Here is a 25,716-nt window from a genome sequence, read left to right on the forward strand (position 1 = left end):
AAAGAAGCTCCTGGCTCTTGCCTTCAGATTGGCACAGCTCTGGCCGTTGCGGCCATCTCAGAAGCGAACCAGTAAATGGAAGATCTCTCTCTCTGTCTCTCCCTCTCTCTGTAACTCTTTCAAATATATAAAATAAATCTGGCCGGTGCTGCAGCTCACTAGGCTAATCCTCCGCCTGCGGCACCGGCACCCTAGATTCTAGTCCCAAATGGGGGGCCGGTTCTGTCCCAGTTGCACCTCTTCCAGTCCAGCTCTCTGCTGTGGCCCAGGAAGGCAGTGGAGGATGGCCCAAGTGCTTGGGCCCTGCACCCTCATGGGAGACCAGGAGGAAGCACCTGGCACCTGGCTTTGGACTGGCGCAGCGCACCGGCCATTTGCGGGGTGAACCAACAGAAAAAGGAAGACCTTTCTCTCTGTCTCTCTCTCTTATTGTCTAACTCTGCCTGTCAAAAACAAAAAGAAAAAAAAAAAAGAAAAGAAAGAAATCTTAATAAAAAAAAGTTACAGAGCTAGTAAGATGAGACAGGACTTCCTTTTATTCATAATCCTGTCAGATAAATTAAAGTTGGTTCTCTGATTCTATTGATTCTGCATACATGGATTCAACAACCATGGATGGAAAATATTCAAGGGGGGGGTGGAACTTGAGTCTGTATTGACCACATTTGGACATTCTTTCTTACCATTAGTCCCTAAACAACACAGTGTAACCATTTATATTAGGTATTTTAGGTAATCCAGAAAAGATTTAAAGCATACAGGACTGTGTAGCTTATACCAATTACTATGCTACTTTAAACAAGGGACTCGAGAATCCTCCATCTTAGTATCTGAAGGGGTTGGAGCCAATCCCCAAGGATACCGAGGGACAATTGCCTTCTCTTTTGATTGACAAGGGGGAACACGCCGAGACTCATGGAGACTAAATGGCGTGCCCAACGTTTCACAGGCAGTAAATAACAAAAAGAGGTCTGCAACCCAACTCTTCTAATTGCAAATTTGGGGTCCTTCCAAATGTAACTTAGAAATCTATCAAGAATATGAAATTGTCTTTATGTAACCATTGACAACTATCTGCATCTGTATCTGAATGGGATAACAGACATGATGATGTGAATACTTGTGTGACTAAATGTGCCAACTGATAATCACCAACAGATTAGTCTGTGTTGCCATATTCAATTCAAACTGGGGGTTTCACTGAATGAAGGCTTCACAAGCTTTGGCATTAAAAAAAAAAAAAGATATTTCTTAATTAGCCTCAGAGTATAAAGGAAATATCTCCCAAAGGATCATTCTGCAACACTCAAAAAAATCCCTTTGAGATAGCCTAGCATGTTGAATAACACTGTCGAAATGTAAATGAACAACTCTGCCAAAAGTCTGAGATAGCCAACATAATAAATGTTATTTTAATCGGTATATACTAGCTACCTCAGTTTAGCTTTCATAACGCTCTTCACTTATGCTGCTATTCAACACGATGCCACACCAGCTCTGGTGCCTGTCAGTGGAGGGAGTCACAGGGTGCTCAGCCTCCCTTGGCCCAGTGTGGTGACCTGTGAAGTCTGAGATTCTGCCCAACCTTGCGAGGATGTTAAGATCAGGCATAGCATACACAAAGAACATGCAGAAGAACATCTGCCCTCTTGGGGAAAGCTAACACTGTAACAGTTTTTATTATGTGAGAGTACTTTAAAGACTTTGTGGGAGATATAATTAAGTTTATTTCAGTGCAAAAAATTGAGAAATCCATGCCTAGGAGGGGCCTTCAAAAAGCTAGTGGAAAATGCAAATTACAGAAAATTATTCCTAGGTTTCAAAAAGTTTCGGCACCAAAATAAACTTTTCATTTCATTTTCCATGAACTTTCTGAAAAAGATGTATATGCTTTGAGTTCACAATCTTGCTCACCTGCCGCGCCCCAAAGACCTGACTGATGGTAAAACAGGGCCTGCACTGCTCCACTGGTGCTTCCAGTGTCCCGCTGGCTACAACTGCCAATGTCTGACCTAAACTCCCCCTTCTACCTGTGGTGCCGACAGAGCAAGTTCCTGGACTTGCTTTTATTCTATTTCAGAAAGAAGATAATGGAAGAGGGGGGCGGGTGCCTGCATTGTGGAGCATCGGGTAAACCCCACCACCTGCAACACCGGCATCCCAAGTGGGTTCCAGGGTGTGTCCTGGCTGCTCCACTTCTGATCCAGCTCCCTGCTAACAGCTTAGGAAAGCAGTGGCAGATGGCCCAGGTGTTTGGGCCCCTGTACCCACATGGGAGACCGGATGGAGTTCCAAGCTCCTGGTTTCAGTCTGATTCAGTCCAATTGTTGCAGCCATTTGGGGTGTGAATCAGTGGATGAAGATCTCATTTTCTCTTCTCTCTCTAACTCTGCCTCTCAAATAAACAAAATAAATATTTTTTTAAAAAACCATATGGCCAGGCTGGCACTGAGGTACAGTGGGTTAACGCCCTGGCCTGAAGCACCAGCATCCCATATGGGCGCCAGTTCAAAACCTGGCTGCTCCACTTCCGATCCAGCTCTCTGCTACGGCCTGGGAAAGCAGAAGAAGATGGCCCAAGTCTTTGGGCCCCTGCACCCGTGTGGGAGACCTGGAGGAAGCTCCTGGCTCCTGGCTTCTAATTGGCACAACTCCAGCCGTTGCAGCCAATTAGGGAGTGAATCATCGGATGGAAGACCTCTCTCTCTCTCTCTCTCTGCCTCTCCTTCTCTCTCTGTAGCTCTGACTTTCAAATAAATAAATAAATCTTAAAAAAAAAAAACATATGGCCAACTATTAAGAATTCATGTAAGAGCTGCCTCTATCAGATCCCATCATCCTTTAATTCCTGTATCAGCTCAGCTCTTCAACTTCTATAGTTTTCCCCTCCAAGCCCTCTTAGATAATAGTCTCTGTTAAGTAAAATGCAATTTGTAGGGGGGGAAAGGAGGCTAAGTATAGCTTTCTGGGAGTAATATCTTCAGCTAACTTAGAAGAGGGCAAGAAGCAAGGAACCTACAGACAGGATGGTGCTGTCACTCAACTGGTGGGCCTTTCAGAGGGGAATGGAACTCCTCTACAGGTTTATTAATGAAAGGTTGAAGGAGAAGGGAAAGGGAAAGGCACTAACGTTCATGGGCACTGCAATACTCTCCCCATCATTTACACACAGATTCCATGAGCTCAGTGTTCTCTCTGTTACCACGCAGGGAGAGTGAGAGCTGAGAGGTTAAATGACTGGACCAAGGCGACAAACACAAGAGCCGGAGCCACAATCATCACCCTGTTCTTTCTGTAACAGGGTACACAGTGGTTTAGTGCAGAAAAGCAAGCAATCAGGGAGCCAAGTGCACACTCATCTCCACACTGGCTCAGACTCATTCTCTTCCAGCAACTGGAGACAATTCCTCATTAACCTGTGGTCGTCACCCCATTACTCCCAGGGGGGAAGAAAAGCAGTGTTTCTTAAACTTTAATGTGCAGACAGATCACTAGATAAAATTACTAAAATGCAGATTCTGATTAGTGGGTCCAGGTGGGCCCTAGGAGCGCTGCTTGCCCACATGCCGGGGCCGCTGGTGCTCGGGCCACATTGCAGACCGCACTCCCTGCTGGTCCCCCTGCCTGCTCTAGACTACGCTCAGTGGTTCCTGCACTGGCTCAGCAGCGGGACGGTCTGATAATCATGTTTAAATGACAGATTTCAGATTCCTGCATCTTTCCTCTTGCATTCAGCAGTGTCTAGGGTGAGGCCCAGGTTGATTCTGACACAGACTTTCGACCACTACACTATACCCTGTATGGACGTAATTAATTCTGCCCCATAACAGTGCAGTTCAAAGAAACATACAGTTATTAACAGTAACCACAGCACGCACCAAATGACAGCATACCAAATATCTCAGCCGCGTCCTATCAGCTTACCTAACCCTCAAACCACACAGTGAGGATGCTGCTCATGGCACTACCATTTCCTCTTCATCCACAAGGAAGCCGACTCACCCGGAGAGCTGCTTGTCCAAGGTCAGCCCGGGAGAACCAGAACCAGGGTTCTGACTTGGGCCAATCTGATACCACAGTCTGTACTCTCAGACACACCACCTAACACTGCTTCCCTCATTCCCCGGTGCTAATGTCACTGATCTTAACAGACACCTTGCACAAACAAACCCAAGTGGGTCACCTTGCACGACGTCGCCCTGCGAAGGCTATGTCTTATGACTCAGAAGCAACCATCACACAGAACACCACTGCTGCACTCAGCAATCCAAGAGCCGCTGGTCTGAAAAGGAACACGCCTTTAGAACCTACGCCTGTGACTTTAAATTTCCTTACTTGGGATAAAAGCCCATTATTTGAGCACCAAATCAGGAAAGGCCAATTCACAGAAACCTGGTCCCTGGCTGATGCCGGGTTTTGTGGTTGCTTTTGTTTTTAATAAAATAATCCGGGGGGTAGCATTCAAAACGTTTCCCTCAGCACTCATCACTGATGCCGATTCCAAATCAGAGTTCTGTATGGTTTGCGCAACGTCCTATCACCAGAGCCAAGGTGACTGTGTTGAAGGGCAGTGCTCATTTGGATGCACAGGTTCTGTTACATTTGTTTAAAGCAAAAAGAAAAAAGAAATAAAACTCAGTCTCTTATTCAAGCCCACAGGAACACACCCGCCCTTCCCCGCCAACACAAACACACGTCCGTCAGAACAGCTGTCTGCAAGCACGCAGCTGTCCTTCCTGCTGCAGAAGCAACTGCGCTGCCTTCCCCTACAGAATTCCTAGCCCAAAATGTGCTCTATTTAAACACAGCCATCCACACAAAGTAAACAGCACAACAGGCGTTAGTGAAGCGTTTACTGCATGCAGCACTGCAATAGGCACCATACAAAGGCAACTACACAGCCAAAACCTGCACACAAATACCCTCACATACGAGGGATGAAGGCACACACAAACACTAATGGGACAGGACTACGAAAACATATTACATTTCTACATCTAGTTGAGTTCCTTTGTTAAAGAAATACCGGCTTTGTTCAACAGAGAATATTCTGCAAATTCAGAATGATTTACGGATTTAAAAAAACAATCAGCATTAATGCAGATCAGCACAATTCCACATGACCAACCTCTCTGCTTGAACTGGACTCCCCACACCTTATGAAGCCACAATTCCCCTGCACAAACTCCCACTCCGCCACCCCCCCACACACACCCAACTCCCCACCAACCTCACAGGGGTTCCTGGGCTGGTCCATGGAATCTGATGACATCACTCTCTCTTCCTTCCTGGAATTCTAAACCCTGCTGCTCTCCCCTTGCACACAGCTACCATCTCCATGGCAACCTCACCTCCTCCTGCTTCCCCATTGGCTTCACGGAGCAGGATACACAAAAAGGTTTTCCGTTCTCCCCCCACCACCCGCCCCAAAAAGATGATGCTTTCAACAGGAACCTAAGCTAAATTTAGCTACTTGGGATTCAGTCCTATGACTAAGAAAACACAGAGAAAAGTCCTCCTCCTTACATCTCACCCTCCCTTCAACCCCACCCCAAGGTAGCTGCTCCACCTCCTTCTCTCTGACCCTGAACCCAAAAGCAAGTGGCAGGATCTGCTGAGCGTTAAAACTGACCGGACCGCCTGCCTCACATGCAAGGTTGGCAGAGAACTCTCACACTCACCTCCTCCCCAGAGAAGGAAAAGAGAGATAAGAGCATGCCAAAGCAGCTGGGGCAGGGCATGTGCTTCCTTCCACCCCAAAGCACAGCTCAGGGACTCCAGGACCCACGGTAGCAGTCTCTAAGCTCTCAGGACAGCGCCTTCTCTTGCCGGGAATAAACACACACACACACATGCACGTCAGTCACCAACACCAAACCCAGAACCACAAAACCTGGGTCCCGCTCTCCATCCCAGGACTGACCTCCTAGGTTTAGAGGGGCAAGTTTTCACATACCTCATCTAAAAGGCAGCTCACAGCCAGGGATATTTTAAGAATTACTGACAGGGGCCAGCGCTGTAGCACAGCAGGTTAACGCCCTGGCCTGAAGCGCTGGCATCCCATATCGGCGCCGGTTCAAGACCTGGCTGCTCCACTTCCGATCCAGCTCTCTGCTATGGCCTGGGAAGGTGGTGGAAGACAACCCAAGTCCTTTGGCCCCTGTACCCGTGTGGGAGACCCGGAGGAAGCTCCTGGCTCCTGGCTTCTGACTGGTGCAGCTCCGGCCATTGCGGCCAATTGGGGAGTGAATCATCGGATGGAAGACCTCACTCTCTCTCTCTCTCTCTCTCTCTCTCTGCCTTTCCTCTGTGTGTAACTCTGACTTTCAAATAAATAAATAAATCTTTTTTTAAAAAAGAATTACTGACAAAATTAATGTAAAATAGTTTAGATCCTGAGCCAGAGACTGAATAAACAAAGATGCCATCATTATTAGTGAAATTTCTATGGCTATTAACAGAAATTACTAATTCCCAGAGAAAGAAAAATGATCCTTTCATAATCATAGACATATCATAAAATACACATAATTTCTTGAACTACAGGCAGGTCCCACAAGGGTGTCCACTTCTGGTAAAATCCAACTACAGTGACTTCATATAACAGCCAATTTGTGACTAGTCCTCAATTTTGGAGCTGACCCTACTTTTCCTACTCTGATTTTGAAATTGTTACTCATTCTCCCTAAATGGTGGCTGAATGTGGACCAGGGCCTCATTCTCCAGCGCAGCTGCCCATTCCCCATTCTAGGGAAGCCATCCTGGAGGGCTGAAATCTGAATCAGCAGGGCTATGTCTTCCATGACTGTAAAGCACAAAGCATCAACTGTGACCCAGGAGGAAGGGCTTTAAGCAGGTCAGAGTCTTACAGCAGGGAAAAAAGTGCATAAAACTAAGGCATACCCAGGAAAATGGTATTTTTGGTTTACAAGGCAGATAGTTTCAAGGCACCAACCCTGTAGTGGAAAAACAGACAAACAAGGAAACCTAAACAGTCATCTGACCCTAAACAGAATTTAAACAATTTGGAACATTTAGCTAAGTCAAAATGCCCCACTAGTAAGCAGGCACACAGGCATCAAGAAAATGCTTTACAACTGCTAAAGAGAACAGCAAAGGATGGGGCATGCTCTAATAACTGACACCCCCAGTGGGAGAGGGGGGAGGTGCACAGTAATTGACCCATCTCTGAAACACCTGCATATCCGCCTTCTTAGTTCATCCTGGTTGACTCCTAACAAGCCGTCCTTTATGTGAAACCACCCCTGGGCACACCCCTGGGTACCATGGGCTAACTCCAGGGAGCACTCTAAAGGGTCTCTGAACACTCTTAAAGGCAGGGGGTCACTCACCCCACAACAAGAAGACTTCTTACCAAATTCTCTGAGACCGGCCATCAGATCAATCACTGAACTTCACTCCTGCTCGCCTCAGGATTTCTATCAATAGTTTGGCCTGAGCGGACTGCTTTCGACAAAGTTCCACTAAATCATTCTTTCATTCAAACACGCAAGAGGTGCACTATCACGCACCAGGGCTTCCTTGGGCTGTCGCTATTCCTCAAAAATAAGAAAAAAAAAAGTTGTATACATCCATATCTCTACTTTGCAAACAGAGAAACAGTTTCAGGGATGTCAATTTCACCAAGAATATTCCTATAACTTTTTTAAAAATTTATTTTATATATTTGAAAGACAGAGTTAGAGAGAGAGGTAGAGGTCTTCTTCCATCCACTGGTTCACTCCCCAAATGACCACAATGGGCAGAGCTGGGCCCATCCAAAGCCAGGAGCCAGGAGCTTCCTCCAGGTCTCCCTCAAGGGTGCAGGGGCCTAAGGACTTGGGCCATCTTCCACTATTTTTTCCCAGGCCACAGAAGAGAGATGGATCAGAAATGGAGCAGCCAGGACTCAAACCGGAGCCCAAATGGGATGTCGGCACTGCAGGCCAGGGTTTTAAACCGCTGCACCACAGCGCTGGCCCCTGTAACTTCTTTTTTTCAAAGGAGGAGCAGGCATTTTTGATGGATCTTGTATCACAGTACCTGGGATCAGCTCTCACTTCTGCTTTCTCATCCAGCTCCCTGATAATGTGTACCCTGGGAGGCAGCAGGTAATGAATGGCTCAAGTATTTGGGTCCCTGCACCCACATGGGAGACCTGGACTGAGTTCCAGGCTCCTGGCTTCAGCTTGGCCTACCCCAAGTTGTTGCGGACATTTGAGGATATTCAGGGAGTGAATCACAGGACAGAAGATCTCTCTATCTCTCTGTCACTCTGTTTTTTCAATAAATAAAACTAAAAGAAAAAAAAGCCAGGATTCTAACTCAATCTGTGAATTCCAAAACCTTTTTTTTACTTGACCTCCCATTTACAATCAGGATTGCAAACAAGCCACTAAAAATCATTTTCTATCTGTTCTCTTACTCACATGTCATCAATAAAATATAGGCCGCTTGACATCAAGGTCAAATTCATCCTTTTTTATGTATTACTGACAGTATTAAACCTAAGTAAGTGGACATTCAATACTTACTAATTTATTATGCTAAGCCTGTCATTCTAAACTTCTGAACAAATGGCAATTCTACTCAGATCTTTTTTAATTTAAAATTAGCTTGAGAAATTACATGAAGTGAAATGGTAAAACTTCAGATAACACATTTTGAGATTCAATTCTACAAAATTTGAGAAGAGAAATATTAACACCATCATAATGCCTACATTACCCAGTAATACTATCCACATAGTCTCATCTGTCAGCTTTAATCCACAAACTGTAATGCAGTCAGGATCTATACATTAGATTTATGATTTCTGCATTCTGCATACAGAATCAGAACATTTCTCCAGGGATTCCACTAAAATTAAATCAGCTGATTAGAGGACCAGGATAAAGAGGCCAAGGTCACATGTCTAATACCCATAGGAACCAGTTATCAACACTCTCCCCATCACTATAAAATGCATATGCTATTGTAACATACACCTTGGTTTTACTGAGAAATTAATGTAAATTATCACCTCTTCTGGGAAAAGTTTAAATATGTGTCTCTTGGTGTCAAGTACTATAATTGGCTTTGATTCTTTAGAAGACAGCTATTGTCCTTCAGAAACCATGCTCAATCATTCAGCTGTTCTTATAATACATATTAAAACACCTACCACGTGCAAGCCGACAGCTCCAATGGCTAGTACTGAAGAATAAACACACAGCCACGTGTGACCTGCAACCAGCCAAGGTGTACCCAGCCTCAGTCGGAGGACCCAGGAAAGAAGGGCTAGCTCCAGCAGATGGCATGGAGAACGATCAGGAGCACACTTAGTCAATGAAGAAAGCAATGATATTCCCAGGGAGAGAGAACCAAGATTTGCAGAGGTACAGAAGTGCGACAACACAGCAAATCTGAAGGACTTGTGTTTTACAAGGCCAGGCTGAGAACAGAGGGATGCAGCCAGTTCAGAGAAAGCAACACAGCATCTTCTAGATTTCCATCTCTTAGGACCTCCTAAGATCCTTCCTTTGAAGGCTGTGGAGAGTTCTTCTCTTGGCGTCTCCATGATAAAAAATAAGGCCGAAATGGCGTGCCTCCTCTGAAAGCTGGGCCCTCAGTGCTCAGACCCCTCCCTCACCGAGCAGGTTCTTCTCTCTGCAGAGGTGTGCTGCCAGGAGGCAGAGGGAAAGTCTTCAAAGTGTGTCCCCCAAGAGTCACATGCTGGGAACTGTCTGCAGTTGGTCTTGCGGAGGTGGTGGAACCTTTAAGAGGCGGGGCCTAGTAGTAAGAAGTTAGCCCACTAGTTAGCCGGTGGAAGAGATTAAGGTTCTCACAGGATCTGGGCTAGTTGTTATATAAAAAGATCAAGCCTGGCCCTTAAATCCCTCTGGCTTCCAGTCTCTCCACGTGATCCATCTCTTCTGCACGCGCTACAGCCATAGTGAGGACATCCGCCATGAGGCCAAACAAATGATCCTGTAAGACCCAGGACTTGAGCCGGCGCCGTGGCTCAATAGGCTAATCCTCCACCTTGCGGCGCCGGCACACCGGGTTCTAGTCCCGGTTGGGGCGCCGGATTCTGTCCCGGTTGCCCCTCTTCCAGGCCAGCTCTCTGCTATGGCCAGGGAGTGCAGTGGAGGATGGCCCAGGTGCTTGGGCCCTGCACCCCATGGGAGACCAGGAAAAAGCACCTGGCTCCTGGCTCCTGCCAGGATCAGCGCGGTGCGCCGGCTGCAGCGGCGGCCATTGGAGGGTGAACCAACGGCAAAAGGAAGACCTTTCTCTCTCTGTCTCTCTCTCTCACTGTCCACTCTGCCTGTCAAAAAAAAAAAAAAAAAAAAAAAAAAAAGACCCAGGACTTTCGGCCTCCAGAACCGTAAACTAAAGTAAACCCAGGGGCTGGCGCTGTGGCACAGCAGGTAAAGCCACTACCTGCAGTGCTAGAATCCCACACAGGCGCCAGTCCCAGTCCCAGCTGCTCCACTTCCGATCCAGCTCTCTGCTATGGCCTGGGGCAGCAGCAGAAGACGGGACAAGTCCTTGGGCCCCTGCACCCCTGTGGCAGACCTGGAAGAGCAGCTCCAGGCTCATTCTCTGGACTGGCCCAGCTGTGACCACTGCGGCCATTTGGGGAGTGAACCAGGGGATGGAAGACCTCTCTCTCTCTCGCTCTCTCTCTGCCTCTGTAACTCCACCTTTAAAGTAGTCAAGGAGAAGTATCAAATAAATGAATGAATAAATAAATTTTTATGTAAAAAATACATTACCCAGCCTCAAGTATTCTGTTATACCAACAGAAAATGGACCATGATGGTGATCATTTGATAATTCAATTCTCTTTTAATAAAGCTGTCTGAAACTCTTATTAGTGTGTTGAATATCTGACAAGAAAGACTAGATTAATTTTTAAATGCCACATCATCCCCACCCCAGACCCCTGGCACATAAACAAGTAGTGTATGTGCTCATTCACATCCTACCAGCTTGAAGTGGATCAGGGCTGTATGAGGAGGAAAACGATCCATCAGTTATGGCAAACAGCACAAAGGTAGACTTTCGAAGTCAACTTTGTATTAAAATTTTTAAGCGCACATTTTACTGAAGCCTTTATATAGAGAGAACTGGGTCAAGGTCCTTAGTGTACAACTCGACAAATTCTCACCAATCAACCCTATGTAACCAGCACCTAAGTCCACAAACTGCACCTTGTCCACACTCTGGAAGGCCATCTCAGGCCTTGGCCGAGTTACTGGCGCCAGGCCACAGCAGGACTACAGCACGGGTTCATTCTGCTTGTTTCTGAGCTGCTTTAGTCTTCCCTTGTTTCTGAACTTTATATAAGAGGAAACACATAGTGTATATACACTCTCTCTCGCTGGCTTATTTCAGGCCGAGTGATATTGTGAATCTGATCACTTGTGTGAGTGTATTCTATTTTATAATTTATTGGAAAACCATCTCAATGACGCTGGAAAGGCCCTAGTGCTATTACTAGAAACACTGCTAGGTACACTCCTGTAGTATGTTTTGATGCACATACACACGTATTTCTTTTGGGTAACCCTAGAGGAGTGGAACTCCTTGATTTAGAGAACACTTAGGTTGAACTTTAGTAGGTAACACCAACTGCCAACTTTCCAAAGTCGTACCAATTCACATTCCAACCGGAAGTGCCCAAGGGTCCCAGATGCTGAACGCCTTGCAGACACACAGTCATTACGGAAGTGGCGTGACAGTATCTTACCCTGCTTGCGGTTATTTGCTTTGCCCTAGTGAAAAATGATATTAGGAACTTTTGGGGCATTTGGATATCATTTTTGGGAAGTTCCTTTCAAATATTTTGCCTATTTTGCTGCTGATCAAAAGACCGATTTATAGGATTTATTTTATATACCAATGTGCAGGAGTTACTTATATATTCTGGACACCAGCCAGACAAGTATCCTGCAAATCTCTTCTACTCTGTGGCCTGTCTTCTTACCTTCTTAATGGTATCTTCTAATGAACACATATACCTAAATCCAGTATAGTGCGTCATTTTTTTCCTTTATAGTGCTTATCTTGTTCAAGGAAAGAATGTCATAAAGGTAGTCTACATTTTACTCAGAAACTTTAATAAAGCAGCACTTAAAACACGTATTTGATTCCCAGGCATATTGTCTATGTGTATATAAAATGCAAAAGTGAAGTTTCCCCCACCAAATAGGTCAAAACGCAAGCAGTATGTGGGTTAAGGAAGACCACACTCAATTAAACGCATCAAGCTTTCATTCATCGTGTGTCCCTAATGCGCCCAGGGCTGTGTGAGATGTGTGAAGAGATGAAAATGGCAAGAGATGCCCCTGAACTGTGGAGTGAACCTTAGGTGACAGCAGAACACTCAAACATAGGTTCTACTGCGTGTTTAAATAAAACTGAATGTGTTTAATCCGAGCCTAAAAATAACCCTCCACCGTCCTCAACTATTCAAATTCCTACTTCAACAAAGAACAGCATGAGCAAGTCTTCACTTTATTGCTGCTACCGCTTCTTTAGTGCCCAACAGCTAAACTCACATCCCTGGGGACTGGCTCTGTAGCGCAGTGGGCTAAGCCTCCACCTTCAGCACCAGTGTCTCATCTGGGCACCAGTTTGTGTCCTGGCTGCTCCTCTTCCAAACCAGCTCTCAGCTGTGGCCTGGAAAAGCAGGAGCAAATGGCTCAAGTGCTTGGGCCCCTGCACCCACATGGGAGACCTGGAAGAAGCTCCTGGGTTTGGATCAGCCCAGCTCTGGCTATTGTGGCCATCTGGGGAGTGAACCAACGGATGAAGACCTCTCTCTCTGCCTCTCCCTCTCTCTCTGTAACTCTACCTCTCAAATAAATAAATAAAATAAGATAAAAGCCATATCACTTTCCTCTTTTCCTAAGAGTACAAGATTTTTTTTTTTTTTTTTTTTTTGACAGGCAGAGTGGACAGTGAGAGAGAGACAGAGAGAGAAAGGTCTTCCTTTGCCGTTGGTTCACCCTCCAATGGCCGCTGCGGCCGGCGCACCGCGCTGATCCGATGTCAGGAGCCAGGAGCCAGGTGCTTTTCCTGGTCTCCCATGGGGTGCAGGGCCCAAGCACTTGGGCCATCCTCCACTGCACTCCCAGGCCACAGCAGAGAGCTGGCCTGGAAGAGGGGCAACCGGGACAGAATCCGGCGCCCCAACCGGGACTAGAACCCGGTGTGCCGGTGCCGATAGGCGGAGGATTAGCCTAGTGAGCCGCGGCGCTGGCCAAGAGTACAAGATTTTAAGAATATAAATTATAAGTCCAATATTTTCTAGTCCAACTACCTAAAAGAAATAACAGAATCCAGAAATATTGTAAATTTCCCCAAAACAAACAAATCTAGGTCACTCTAGCTAAGGAAGAGTGGGGCCAGGAAGAGAAAATATAGATATACACACACACATGTTTTCACACACACATACAATGCTATACTTTTTTGTGAAATATTTTCCAGTTTTCTTACCCATAATTACTTACCCCTTTATTTCTGGTCTTGAGAAGAAAGGTTTTTTTTTTTTTAAAGCCAAGTTTAAGAAGCAGTCCCAGTAAGTTTGAGATCAAACACACATACACACACACACATGTATACACACATATATAGCGCACACATATTTATAAAAGATAAATTTAAGGAAAGTCAATTTGGAATAAAGAGGTTGAAAGAGGTTCAAGAAAAAAACAACCATTAAACCGGTTTTGATGAGTAAAGAATTTTTAAAAGCAAACAGTCATCAAGTTTTCTTTATTCTATTTTATAATAAGCCTCAAAATAGAACTGTGTTCCTCATCTAAACACTCAGAACAGGAGGGAAAAGAACAAGCCTGCTAATTTTAGAGGTCAAGGTGAACCAGATGCTTCATAGCCTGTGCTCCCAGGCCTTAAGTACTTTCTAAAATACATCAAGAATCCATCAGAGGAGTTCAAGAGAAGACCTTGAGCTACAGGGCAGTAACTAAGAAGCAGACCGAACTAAAACCCTCATCAGGAAAAATCTCCAGTCAGTATCCTTGAGATATGTCACAGAATAGGAGAAAATATTTGCAAGCTACGTATCTGAGAAAGGATTAATGTCCCCAATCGGCAATTCAAAAAGCTCAACAACAAAAAAACAACCAATCCAGTTAAGAAATGGGCAAAGGACCTCAACAGACAGCTTTGAATATTTGGGAAAAAAAAAATGCTCATTACTAGCCATCAGGGAAATGCAAATCAAAACCACAATGAGATCCACCCCCCCCAGTCAGAAAGGTTATTATCCAAAAGAAAGAGAGTAACAGATGCTGAAGAGGATGTGGAGAAAGAGGGACTCTTACACACGGTTGGTGGGAATGTACATCAGTGCAGCCACTGTGGAAAACAATACAGACTTTTTCAAAAACTAGAAAATAGACTTGCCATATGATTCAGCAATCCCACTACTGGGTATACAAAAAAGACATGAACGCACTGTATCAAAAAGATACCAGTACTATTCATAGTAGCCAAAATATGGAATCATCTAAGGTGTCCACTATCAGAAGAATGGATAAAGCAAATGTAGTGTGTGTGTGTGTATATGTATATATATAATGAATATTTCATTCTTTTTTATAGTTGAATAATATTCAACATGTATATATATATATACACACACAATGGAATATTACTCAACTATAATATTCAACATGTATATATACAAAAGGAATATTATTCAACTATAAAAAAGAATGAAATTCTTTAATTTGCATTAAAATAAATGCAATGGGAGGAACCTGATGTTGAATGAAATAAGCCATACAGGAAGACAAATACCATACATTCTCCCTTATATGAGGGAGTTATAATTAAAAGCAATAAAAGCTCACTTGGCTAATCCTCTGCCTGCGGTGCCAGCACCCTGGGTTCTAGTCCCGGTTGGGGTGCCGGTTCTGTCCCGGTTACACCTCTTCCTGTCCAGCTCTCTGCTATGGCCCGGGAAGGCAGTGGAGGATGGCCCAAGTGCTTGGGCCCTGCACCCTCATGGGAGACCAGGAGGAAGCACCTGGCTCCTGGCTTTGGATAGGTGCAGCGTGCCGGCCATGGCAGCCATTTGGGGAGTGAACCAACGGAAAAAGGAAGACCTTTCTCTCTGTCTCTCTGTCTCTCACACACTAACTCTGCCTGTCAAAAAAAAAAAAAAAAAGTAATAAAAGAAATGCCTGTGTATATCATTTTGTTGCAAATACAGTGTTTTGCCAAGCTTTGTTTTAAATCTTTATCAAACAAATTGGTAAGAATGATTCACCACCATAGGTTTAATGATCTGTGCCTATTATAAAATTTACTGTATGTGGAGAAGTTGACATTATGGTACAGAGGGTTAAGCCAGTACCTGTGATGCCAGCATCCCATATTAACACTGGTTGGAATCCCAGCTGCTCCACTTCCAATCCAGCTTCCTACTAATGCACCTGGGAAAGCAGTGGGAAGATGGCCAAAGTACTTGGGCCCCTGCACCCACATGGGAGACCTAGATGGGATTCCAGGCTCCTGGCTTCAGTCTGGCCCAACCCTGGCCACTGCAGCCATTTCTCTCTCTGTCCTCCCTCTCTCTAACTCTGCCTATCAAATAAGTAAAAATAAAAGTATTTTTTAAAAAATCTTTTGTAAAAGACTTTTTATTTATTTGAGAGGCAGAGTTAGAGAGAGAGGTTCACTCTCCATATGGCTGGTTCATTCCCCAGATGGCTGCAATGGCCAGGGCTGGGCCAGGCTGAAGCCAGGAGCCAGGAGCTTCTTCCAGGTCTCCCACGTGGGTGCGAGGCCCAAGCACTTGAGCTGTCCTCTGCTGCTTCCCAGGCCACAGCAGGGAGCTGGATCAGAAGAGGAGCAGCTGGGACACAAACCAGTGCCCATATGGGGTGCCGGCGCCACAGACATATGCCATGGCGCCAGCCCAAATAAATAAATCTTTTAAAACATTTATTGTATATGAAATTGACATTTTTCATTAGATCATTGTTTATAGCCCTTGCCTGTATTCTCACTGAACGAGGGTCTCTTTACTTTGTATTTGTTGAACTCTGTATTTAGTGGAGCATTAAGCCTTTGCAATGTAAATTAAAAATGTTACCTTAAAATAGATGGGAAAAAGTCAGCATTCGGAGCCAAAATCACAACCAAGTCTTGGTGGGGGCCTCGGGATTAAATTCTCCCACAGGAGCCGCAGCTCCCATGGCATGCGCTGATGCAACAAACTTTATGATCTGTATACCTACTATGGTCCCAAAATGTGAGGAACCACCAACACAAGGTGAAAACAAAGTCACTGCCCTTGGGAAGGGCAGCCCAATTGGGGAAAAGACATTATGCCAAGTATATAAATAAATATTCAGTTGCAAATCAAAATAAGGGTTAAGAAAAAAAAAAGTTAAGGAGTCTTCTGAGTGATCTCAACCAAAGATGCCTGGTTGACTCTCCCCATCCATTCCAACTACTTTCTCCAAGGCCCACTGCTCTCTCCATTCCACCTACTACATTCTGTACACTGTGGGCTCAGGGGAATCAGCAAGATTTCAGGTGCAGCCGGAATTCAGAACTGCAAATGCATACCTCTCACAGCAACAGTACTGACAAGTGGGCACCCCAAAGATAGCCACAAGCTGTGAAGTCAAGTGGGGGGTCTCAAGAGGCGCCCCCCCCCCACACACACACACACAGCCTCTTTCCAGACTGCCTTGGGAGACAAGGAGAAGGATCTGCGTCTGCCCTGCTGCCATTTCAAACGCAGCTTTGGTACAACCTCATAGCAGGCGACGGTTACCTCCCCCAGCACAATTTCAGCTCTTTTAAACAGGCAGATTTTGGAGCTCTGACGTCCCTCTAGAAACAGTGACTGAAATGTCTGCCCCCTTCCTCTGTCCGGCATCAGCTTTTTATATCTCTGACAGGAAGTTAACATGCTCAAAAAGAGAAGATGACAACAAAAATAAGTTTTTTAAAAATCTTTTTAACATGACCTTTCTCTTAGAAATCAGAGACAAGATTCATATATAACCCACAAGGTGGAAGAACACGCTATCACCTGTGGACCCAGAATACAACAGGCTAAACCTGTCTCTCCAGCAGCTCCCATGTGTGACACTGGCCAAGTACAGCTTTCTCATCTGCAAATGGACGTGAGGTCGCCTACCCTACAGTCCTGACTGATGAAATGAGATCACAGGAGCCTGACGCCTGGCAAATACCAGCCACTCAAAAAACAAAAAGCACCTGAGCTGCCTTCTCTTCTTCACACCTACTCACAGGGAGATTTTAAAAAACAAAGTAAGAAAGGAGGTTCTCCTGGCAAATTGAGAACATTCCAACAAACAGCTGGGTGACTATAAAAACAGGTTAGGCCGGGGCTGGGGCTGGCGCCATGGTACAGTAGGTTAATCCCCCGCCTGCGGGCCAGCATCCCATGTGGGTGCCAGTTCTAGTCCCAGCTGCCCTCTTCCAATCCAGCTCTCTGCTATAGGCTGGGAAAGCAGAAGATGGCCCAAGTACGTGGGCCCCTGCACCTGCATAGGAGACCAGGAAGAAGCACCTGACTTGGCTCCAGATCAGCACAGCTCTGGCCACTGTGGCCATCTGGGGAGTGAACCAAAGAAGGAAGACCTTTCTCTCTGTCTCTCCCTCTCACTGTCTGTAACTCTACCTCTCAAATAAATAAATAAACTCTCCAAAAAAAAAAAAAAAAAAAAAAAAAAGGTTAGCTCTCCATCAGCTGCAATTTGCAATGCTATATTCCTAAGACACTCACACGGAAGCACGACCATGTGATTTGTCTTAAGCCATCCTCATTTCAAATACTCTGACCATTATCTGTACTGACACTGAAGTATCTCAGGCTCAAATCCTCTTCCAAGTTGTATCTTCCACACTCACCACATACAAACAGCACAAACATTTTTGAGCAGACAATAGAGTTCACATTTATCTCAAGAAAAAGAAAAAAAAAGTGATCATCAAAAGGACAAAAGGGACGATGAAAATATGGAGAAGTTAAGAAAACAAAGAGGTTTTGCCAAGAGCTTCGTGGCTCCATAGTGTGTTTCATTAGTCTATCGTAATAAATTCACAATTATGCACCCCATCAATACAAAGGCTAAATGGATAGGAATTGCAAAGACCCTGATGAACCCCTGGGAAGGCAGAGTTTCTGCAAACATCAGCCAGATCCAGGAACCTGAGAGCTGGTGTCAAGCACAGCCTCAGTGTGGCAGGCACTGAACCCACATAGAAAATCAAGCACACACATGAAATACATCCCTGGTGGGACCCAGAGAGCCCAAAAGAACAACTCACAACGCCTGCAGCTGAGTGTCGCCAGGCATGCCGAGTGCCTGAGACACACTGCAGTAGTCGGGAAGTGGGCCAGATTCAAGCCCACGTCAGAGGACAGCAGGCCTGCTCCCTCAACAACAGTGCCACGGGATCTGAGCGAACACTGTGCTACCTCCACTGCACTTGAAGTCACCGGCAACACAGCCAGACAGGGCCAATGACACTCGGATGGCAGTAAAGCATCCCCACACAATATTCTAAATCATTCAGAAAGGGTGCCAGGATTTTTAAAAATTAACAGTAAAGAGTGGTGTGGTTTTCCAAGTCTGCTTGCCATTCTCGTGTTCCTGACACCCGCTTCCAGCAACCGCCTCTCAGGCCCAGGAAACAAAGCCTTTCCCGAAGCCCCAGCATCTGCCTTCCATTTGGCCACTCCTCCCCCTCTCTTCTCTGCTCCCTTCCCATAAGAAACATCCATCCCTGTGTGCATTTCCTTCTTTCCTGTTTCCTGAACGCGGGTGAGGCAGGCAGGGCTGAGGGGGGTCCCAGAGCAGGGCACAAGGAGGGAGCCAAGGCTGCTCCTGATTAGGGGAGCGCAACTGCAGAGCCGCACAGGAAGTGCTCCGGGGCCTGTGGGCAGCCCCATTCCAAGCACACTGAAACCTTTGTCCTGTTAGCCCCATCTGGAATCAGTTAGGACCGGCTCCTAGTACTAGCAGGCTTTTCTTTTAAAACTTTCTAAAACCATCAAACTCAGTTTTCCCGCCTGCAACCGTCTCATCCCTTCCCCCCAAGCCACCCTGCAGAGCATACTTCTGTCTCCCTTCCTGGGGTCACCATACACAGACGAGTCCCATACGAGGAGACGGCGTTCAGACAGCTAGCATCCTTCCTCTGCCCATGTCCATGCAACTCATATCTTTCCTTTACACAATCTAAGAGTTTTTTTAAATGCTATTTTTAGAAACATGAAGTGACCTACTTTTCAGAAGGATTTAAATGAAGCATATCCTTTATGAAACTTTTTCCCATTTTGTTCTGTCTTCTAAATCATGCAAAAAGTACAGGAGAGAAATTCTGGCACAGTTCTCCAAAAACCCAAAAGGAAAATATTTTTTCACTCACAACTCTACATTAAATTGCCAACACGTGTACCTGCAGGAAATTGATTTTTCTGATGCTTTCTATTAAAAGTGGCACCTCTCTGGTAACGTGGTAAACGCTTAGAACTAAGACTCAGAGACCTGGACAATAGCCTGAACGGCACTGGGAAGCCAAGGGCCAGCAAACTGATTCTTAACCTTCCTGGGTCTCTGCGTTCTCACTGCGGGGGGCGGGACGCACACCAAAGAAGCCCTCAGCTCCACCTGGGCACTGTCACTTCAAGAACTTCCTCACTGCCCCAAAGGCTGCACAGCCGCGAGCTGTGCATGTGATGGGGAGAATGGGCAGCCAGCACAACTCCGCGAGCAGCCACATTCCCTGTTCCTCCTATCACTCCGAGACGTTGCCGTCACAGCAATGGGGTAAGAGGCAGACAGAAAACCCCAGGCTAGCCATCTGGGCCCAGCAACCTGATCAGAGAAGCACGGCAGCAAGACCCAGGGAGGGAATTAAATTCACAAAGCCACTGAAACAGAACTCTGTCCTTTGTGCTTGGTTTAAAAGCTTCTTATTTAATTGGTCTCAATAAATATTTATTCAATCTACTAAGAATGCCAGATCACCAGGGAATACCAAAAAAAAAAAAAAAAAAAAAAAGAAACTGCCCTATCCTCAGGAAGTTCACAACCCATAGGACTCCGAGACAGTTCAAGGTGACCGCACTCGAGGCTTGACAGCACCAGGAGCATCAGCCCTCAGCATCTGCGGATGCATTCCCAGGCACGCAACCAGCAGCAGACTGAACAAATTCAGGAGGAAAAACTGCCTTTGTACTGGACAGACACAGTGGTTTTTTTCTTTCGTTATTCTCTAAACAATACAGTGTAACAACTACTTACAAAGCAATTAAACTGTATTGGGTATCACGAGAAATCTAGCAATGATTTAAAAGTATTCAGGAGAGGAGCCTCCGCTGTGGCGTAGCAGGTAAAGCCGCCGCCTGCAATGCCAGCATCCCATATGGGTGCAGGTTCAAGTGCTGGCTGCTCCACTTCCAATCCTGCTCTCTGCTATGGCCTGGGAAGGCAGTAGTAGACGGCCCAAGTGCTTGGGCCCCTGCACCCATGTGGGACACTCAGAAGAAGCTTCTGGCTTCGAATCAGCGCAGCTCCAGCCGTTGCGGCCAACTGGACAGTGAACCAGCCAATGGAAGACTTCTCTCTCTGCTTCTCCTTCTGTGTTAACTCTGACTTCCAAATAAATAAATAGAGCTTTTTGAAAATATCAAAGTATTCAGGAGAATGTACACAGGCTATACACAAAGACTGTCATTTTACATAGGGGACTTGAACATCCACACATTTTGGTAGCCCCAGGCATGCTGGAGCCACACACCCCCCTCCCCCCCACAGAGCTAGAGAGGCCCAGGCTGTGTGGTCCTCACAAGGCAATGGGCCGGGCCTTGACTTAGCCTCCTCCCTCCAAGAGCCCTCCTTGGAGAGGGCACAACTCTTCCTCTTACGTCTACTTTCTGTTAAACTGTTAAGAGGGTTCTAATGTAAGTCAAATTATATTTCCCCAGGAAATTTAGAGGATAGCACTATAAACTGTCTAAACTTATCACAGAGCTCAATCAATGTTAAACAAGCACTTTCTATCCATCGAGAGAGGGGCCGGCCTGCGTAAGCCAGCCGCTAAGCTCCAGTCACCGCAGCAGGACACGGAGGAGCCATCTCCGCAGCGGCAGCACCGGCCACAGTCCACAGCTAGTTCTGGACCCCCAGGCTGGGCTCCAGGGACTGAGAACCACACAAGCAAGCCACAGGTTTGCAATCAGAGTCATTTGTTGGCAGCCTGGCCCTCAGGCACACCTCCAAGGGCGGTGACTGCCACACCTCATCTCCAGTCAACAAGAGCAACCTCTTCCTCACAGCTAAAAACCGTCTAGTTCTTAGCCCATTTTATCTCTTTACCCCTGGACACAGAGAAGACTCCTGTGCAGCCTGAGCCCTCGCCTTCAGCTCATATCCTGCAGAACCTAGAGCGCGAGGGGGCTCCTTCTGCTTGGACGCCCCATTCTAGGCTAGCTCCCTAGAAACACCCTCTGTCCAGGGAGCTCAGCTTCCTCCTTCCCTGCGCTGGCAGGACATCAAACACACTGAGAAAGAAGACTCGGGGTGGGGGGGTGGGGGGGCCACAACGGCAGGCTCACACTTCCTCCTGGAACGTGCAGGGCCGGACCGCGGAGGCACCAGGAGGAATCCGGCCCACTCCCGAAAGACTAACACACTTCAGACCAGGTGGGGAGAACTTGGCGGCTCTGCTCATTCCCCATCCAGCTCTGAACAAAACTGGCCTGGTCAGGATTCTTCCTAGCAAACAGCAGGAGAAGGGGCCAATCAAAACCTGTGACCCTGCCAAAGAACAGCAGCCTTTTCCTTACAGGGCAACACTCAAGGTGTGTGCTGGCAGTGAGGAAAGAACGGGAGTCTAAACTCCTACCCTCAGTGAATGTCATTTTTAGAAATTCCTTTTTCTATATTTGCCCTCCTCTGCTAATACCCCAGCACTGCCACAGAGTATCCCACACTCTACAGAAAGACAACTTCAGTCCCTACAATACATCTGACCGCAGGCAGGCGACAGGCAGCCATCTCATCTCACTGCCACCACCTGAGGGCAGAGCTCCCCAGGATCCTCATCTTTTCTCCTCATCAGCTGACGTCAACTGCATATTGATGCAAGTATCTCACCAGAACGGAGGCAGCTTGGGAGGCAGGATTCTCGAACTATGAGACACAACCTTTTCTTGAGTTTCCAATCCATCATATGTGTAAAACACAATAAAATAAAAAAGGTTTAAAATTTTTTTTCAAAGACTTATTTATTTGAAAGAGCTACAGAGAGAAGGAGAGGCAGAAAGAGAGCACACCGCAGATGACCGCAATGGGTGGAGCTGCACCAGTCCACAGCCAGGAGCTTCTTTCTGGTCTCCCACACGGGTGCAAGGGCCCAAGGACTTGGGCCATCTTCTGCTGCTTTCCCAGGCCATAGCAGAGAGCTGGATTGGAAGTGGAGCAGCCAGGACTTGAACTAGTGCTCAAATGGGATGCCAGCACTGCAGGTAGTGGCTTTACCCACTATGCCACAGCACCAGCCCCATAAAAACTTATTAAAATCAGAAGTGTACAAAAATCAAGCCCCAACTTTTTATCACTACAGTCAACACTCAAAATCATCCTGTCAAATTGCTACAGAGGTTTCTAAGTACTTACAATCCATTTCTGAATCTATCTTGCATGAACTGGTAATAAACAGTGGACTAAACACCAGTCTACAAACGCCGCTTCAGTCAGCACTGGCAGAGTGAGAACAGTCCAAGCACTGGTGCCACACACAACCCTGAGTAAACCTCGCTTCAGCCACTCCCTAGTCAGTCACAGGACCTTGGGAAAACCACCTAATCTCTCGGACTCTCAATTTCTGCATTTATGAAATAAGAATGCAATGTTACCAACTAACCTGCAGGGTTGGAGAAAGATTAGCCAAACGCAGTGACAAGGAGCCTAGCATAGTGCCTGACTCAGACTAGGAACCCAATAACTATTCCTAAGAGGTCTTTCAGGTTTTTCCCTTTATCGTTCTCTTTTCATCCAAAGGTAAGTCTAATTGCAGTAAATTCTAGGATTAGGAGTAAATTTAAAAGACTTATTTATTTAGTTGAAAGAGTTACAGAGGAGAGGTGGGGGGGGGGGGGCAGGAGCCAGGAACTTCTTCACTGTCCCACATGGGAGGTCTCTCAGCAGAGAGCTGAATCAGAAGTGGAGCAGTTGCCCATATGAGATACAGACATTGTTAGCGGCAGCTTTACCTGCTATGCCACACAGTGCCAGTCCTAGGAGTTAGGAAAACTATCAAAATCTAGCTCTGTGATCTTTTATTATCTTTACTATCTTCTTCCCTTTTGGTTTGGAAGAACCAAACTTCTTATTGTACCAAAAATAAATTTCCATTTGATTTCTGGTGTTTTCTGTTTGACCCAAGATAAATTCCAATTTGATTTCTGGTCAAACAATCACCTATCCAGCCACTAATTCTGCTCTCCTACAGTTCTGTTGCTGTTATTTTACTAGCTATTAAGTAGGTACAGGAGGAATATTTAGAAACCACGGGAAGGATGTAAAGAATGACAAATCCATCCCTTCGGAGTCCAGTCTTCCCTTCACCTTCCTTCCTCTGCCTCATACACTGCTCAGGCCCTCCTCATCACTGTCCCTAAAGAGCCGAATTCAAGGCTTGCTTTACCACCGCATGACCAAGTAATCCGCAGTGAGTCACAGCCCCTCTTTTAGGCTCTCTCGTGTCTACCCAGTGAAGAGTCTAGGTTCTTTTTAGCTCCCCATTTGGTTGAACCTAGGCTCAACACTTCGGCATATTCCACATTAAACCCACCTGGCTCCCTCTAGCTCTTTCGACCTTTAGACAATGCGCCCATTCTCTCGCTCTGACTTGCTCCACGGAACCCTCTCACCAAGGACCCTGGCCACCACGACCACTCTCCTTATTCTCCCCTCCGTCCCTCCTTTCTTATTCAACACACCCTCTGGGCAATGGGGAGAGGCAGTTTCACCTGATCCTGCAAGATTTCCACCCCCCACACACAAGTACAGATTCATTCTCGCCCAGATCTCTCTCCTGGGTAGTTATGACATATGTGTTCTATGGAAAGCCCCCAAAGAATCTATTCCAACAATTTTATATACAAAAGAAGCCACTGTTACAATTTTAAAGTAATGAAAGAATGGGAACAAATATTTGTAAATGCATATGTGAAAAAGGCTAGTAAAAAGAATACATGAGGCCAGCACTGCGGTTCACTAGGCTAATCCTCCGCCTGTGGCGCCGGCACACCGTGTTCTAGTCCTGGTCGGGGCACCGGATTCTGTCCCGGTTGCTCCTCTTCCAGGCCAGCTCTCTGCTGTGGCCAGGGAGTGCAGTGGAGGATGGCCCAGGTGCTTGGGCCCTGCACCTGCATGGGAGACCAGGAGAAGCGCCTGGCTCCTGGCTTCGGATCGGCGCAGCGCGCCGGCTGTGGCAGCCCTTTGGGGGGTGAACCAACGGAAGGAAGACCTTTCTCTCTGCCTCTCTCTCTCACTAACTCTGCCTGTCAAAAAAAATAATAATAATAATAATAATAAAGAATATATGAAGAACTTTCCAAATTAACTCAGTAAAAAAAATCAACCACTCAATTTTAAAAAATGAGCAAAAGGTCTCAACAACCCACCACCAAAGAGATAGGGATGGCAAATATGCAGATGCTCACCATCTTTTAGTATTTAGAGAAACAGAAATTAAAACCACACAGAGATACCACCACATTATCTATTGGAATGATTGTAATTTTTTTAAAAAGATGTATTTATTTATTTGAAAAACAGAGTTACAGAGAAAGACAGAGAAACAGAGAGAAAGATTTTCCATCTGCTGCTTCACTCTTCAAATAGCTGTAATGACCAGAGCTGGGTCAATCAGAAGCCAGGAGCCAGGAGCTTCTTCTGAATCTCCAATCCAGTGGGTGCAGGGGACCAAGCATTTGGGCCACCCTCTGCTGCTTTCCCTGGCCGTTAGCAGGGAGCTGAATCAGAAGTGGACTAGAGGGGTCATTGCTGTGGCGTAGCAGGTAAAGCTGCGCCTACAGTGCATAAATAAATAATCCCATATGTGCGCCAGTTCAAGCTCCGGCTGCTCCACTTCCAATCCAGCTCTCTGCTATGGCCTGGGAAAGCAGTGGAACATGGCCCAAGTCCTTGGGCCCTTGCACCCACATGGGAGACCCAGAAGAAGCTTCTGGCTCCTGGCTTCGCATTGGCACAGCTCCGGCCATTGCAGCCAATTGGAGAGTGAACCAGCAGATGGAAGACCTCTCTCTCTCTGCCTCTCCTTCTCTCTCTCTGTAACTCTTTTAAATAAATAGATCTTTAAAAAAAAAAAAAGTGGAGCAGCTAGGATTTGAACCAGCATCTATATGGCATGCCAGTGTCACAGGCAGTAGCTTTTACTCACTACACCACAATAATGACCCCTGTTATTTTTTTTTTAACTGACAATACAAGACAATGGAAAAGAATGGGGAAAATATTCATTGCTGACAGGAATCCAAAATGGTACAGATACTTTGGGGAACAATCTGGCAATATCTCATAAAGTTAAGCATAAACTTACTTTAAGACTGAATAGTCCCGTGGCCGGCACTGTGGTATAGCCGGTAAAGCCACCACCTGCAGTGTCAGCATT

At 46.1% G+C, this 25,716-nt stretch overlaps 1 protein-coding gene across 38 annotated transcripts in view; it reads right to left on the bottom strand.

The window, feature by feature from the left end:
* RBFOX2 (RNA binding fox-1 homolog 2) overlaps window positions 1-25,716 on the bottom strand; it is a 320,553-nt gene that overhangs the window by 235,497 nt on the left and 59,340 nt on the right. For 3 of the 38 annotated variants that reach the window (XM_089308933.1, XM_089308932.1, XM_089308935.1), the window contains exon 1: window positions 5,231-5,371. The exons of 31 other annotated variants lie outside the window; for them this stretch is intronic. In XM_089308933.1, coding sequence (XP_089165059.1) covers window positions 5,231-5,272 — 42 coding nt within the window. In that variant the 5' untranslated portion in view covers window positions 5,273-5,371. Of the gene's footprint in view, window positions 1-5,128; window positions 5,199-5,230; window positions 5,372-25,716 lie in introns of those variants that run through there. 4 more of the 38 variants (XM_070052868.2, XM_089308949.1, XM_089308942.1 and 1 more) reach the window with 4 other exon arrangements.

This window comes from Oryctolagus cuniculus, chromosome 11 (genome assembly GCF_051225735.1).
Source record: "Oryctolagus cuniculus isolate XC-2025 breed Fujian yellow rabbit chromosome 11, ASM5122573v1, whole genome shotgun sequence".
Lineage (NCBI taxonomy): Eukaryota > Metazoa > Chordata > Mammalia > Lagomorpha > Leporidae > Oryctolagus > Oryctolagus cuniculus.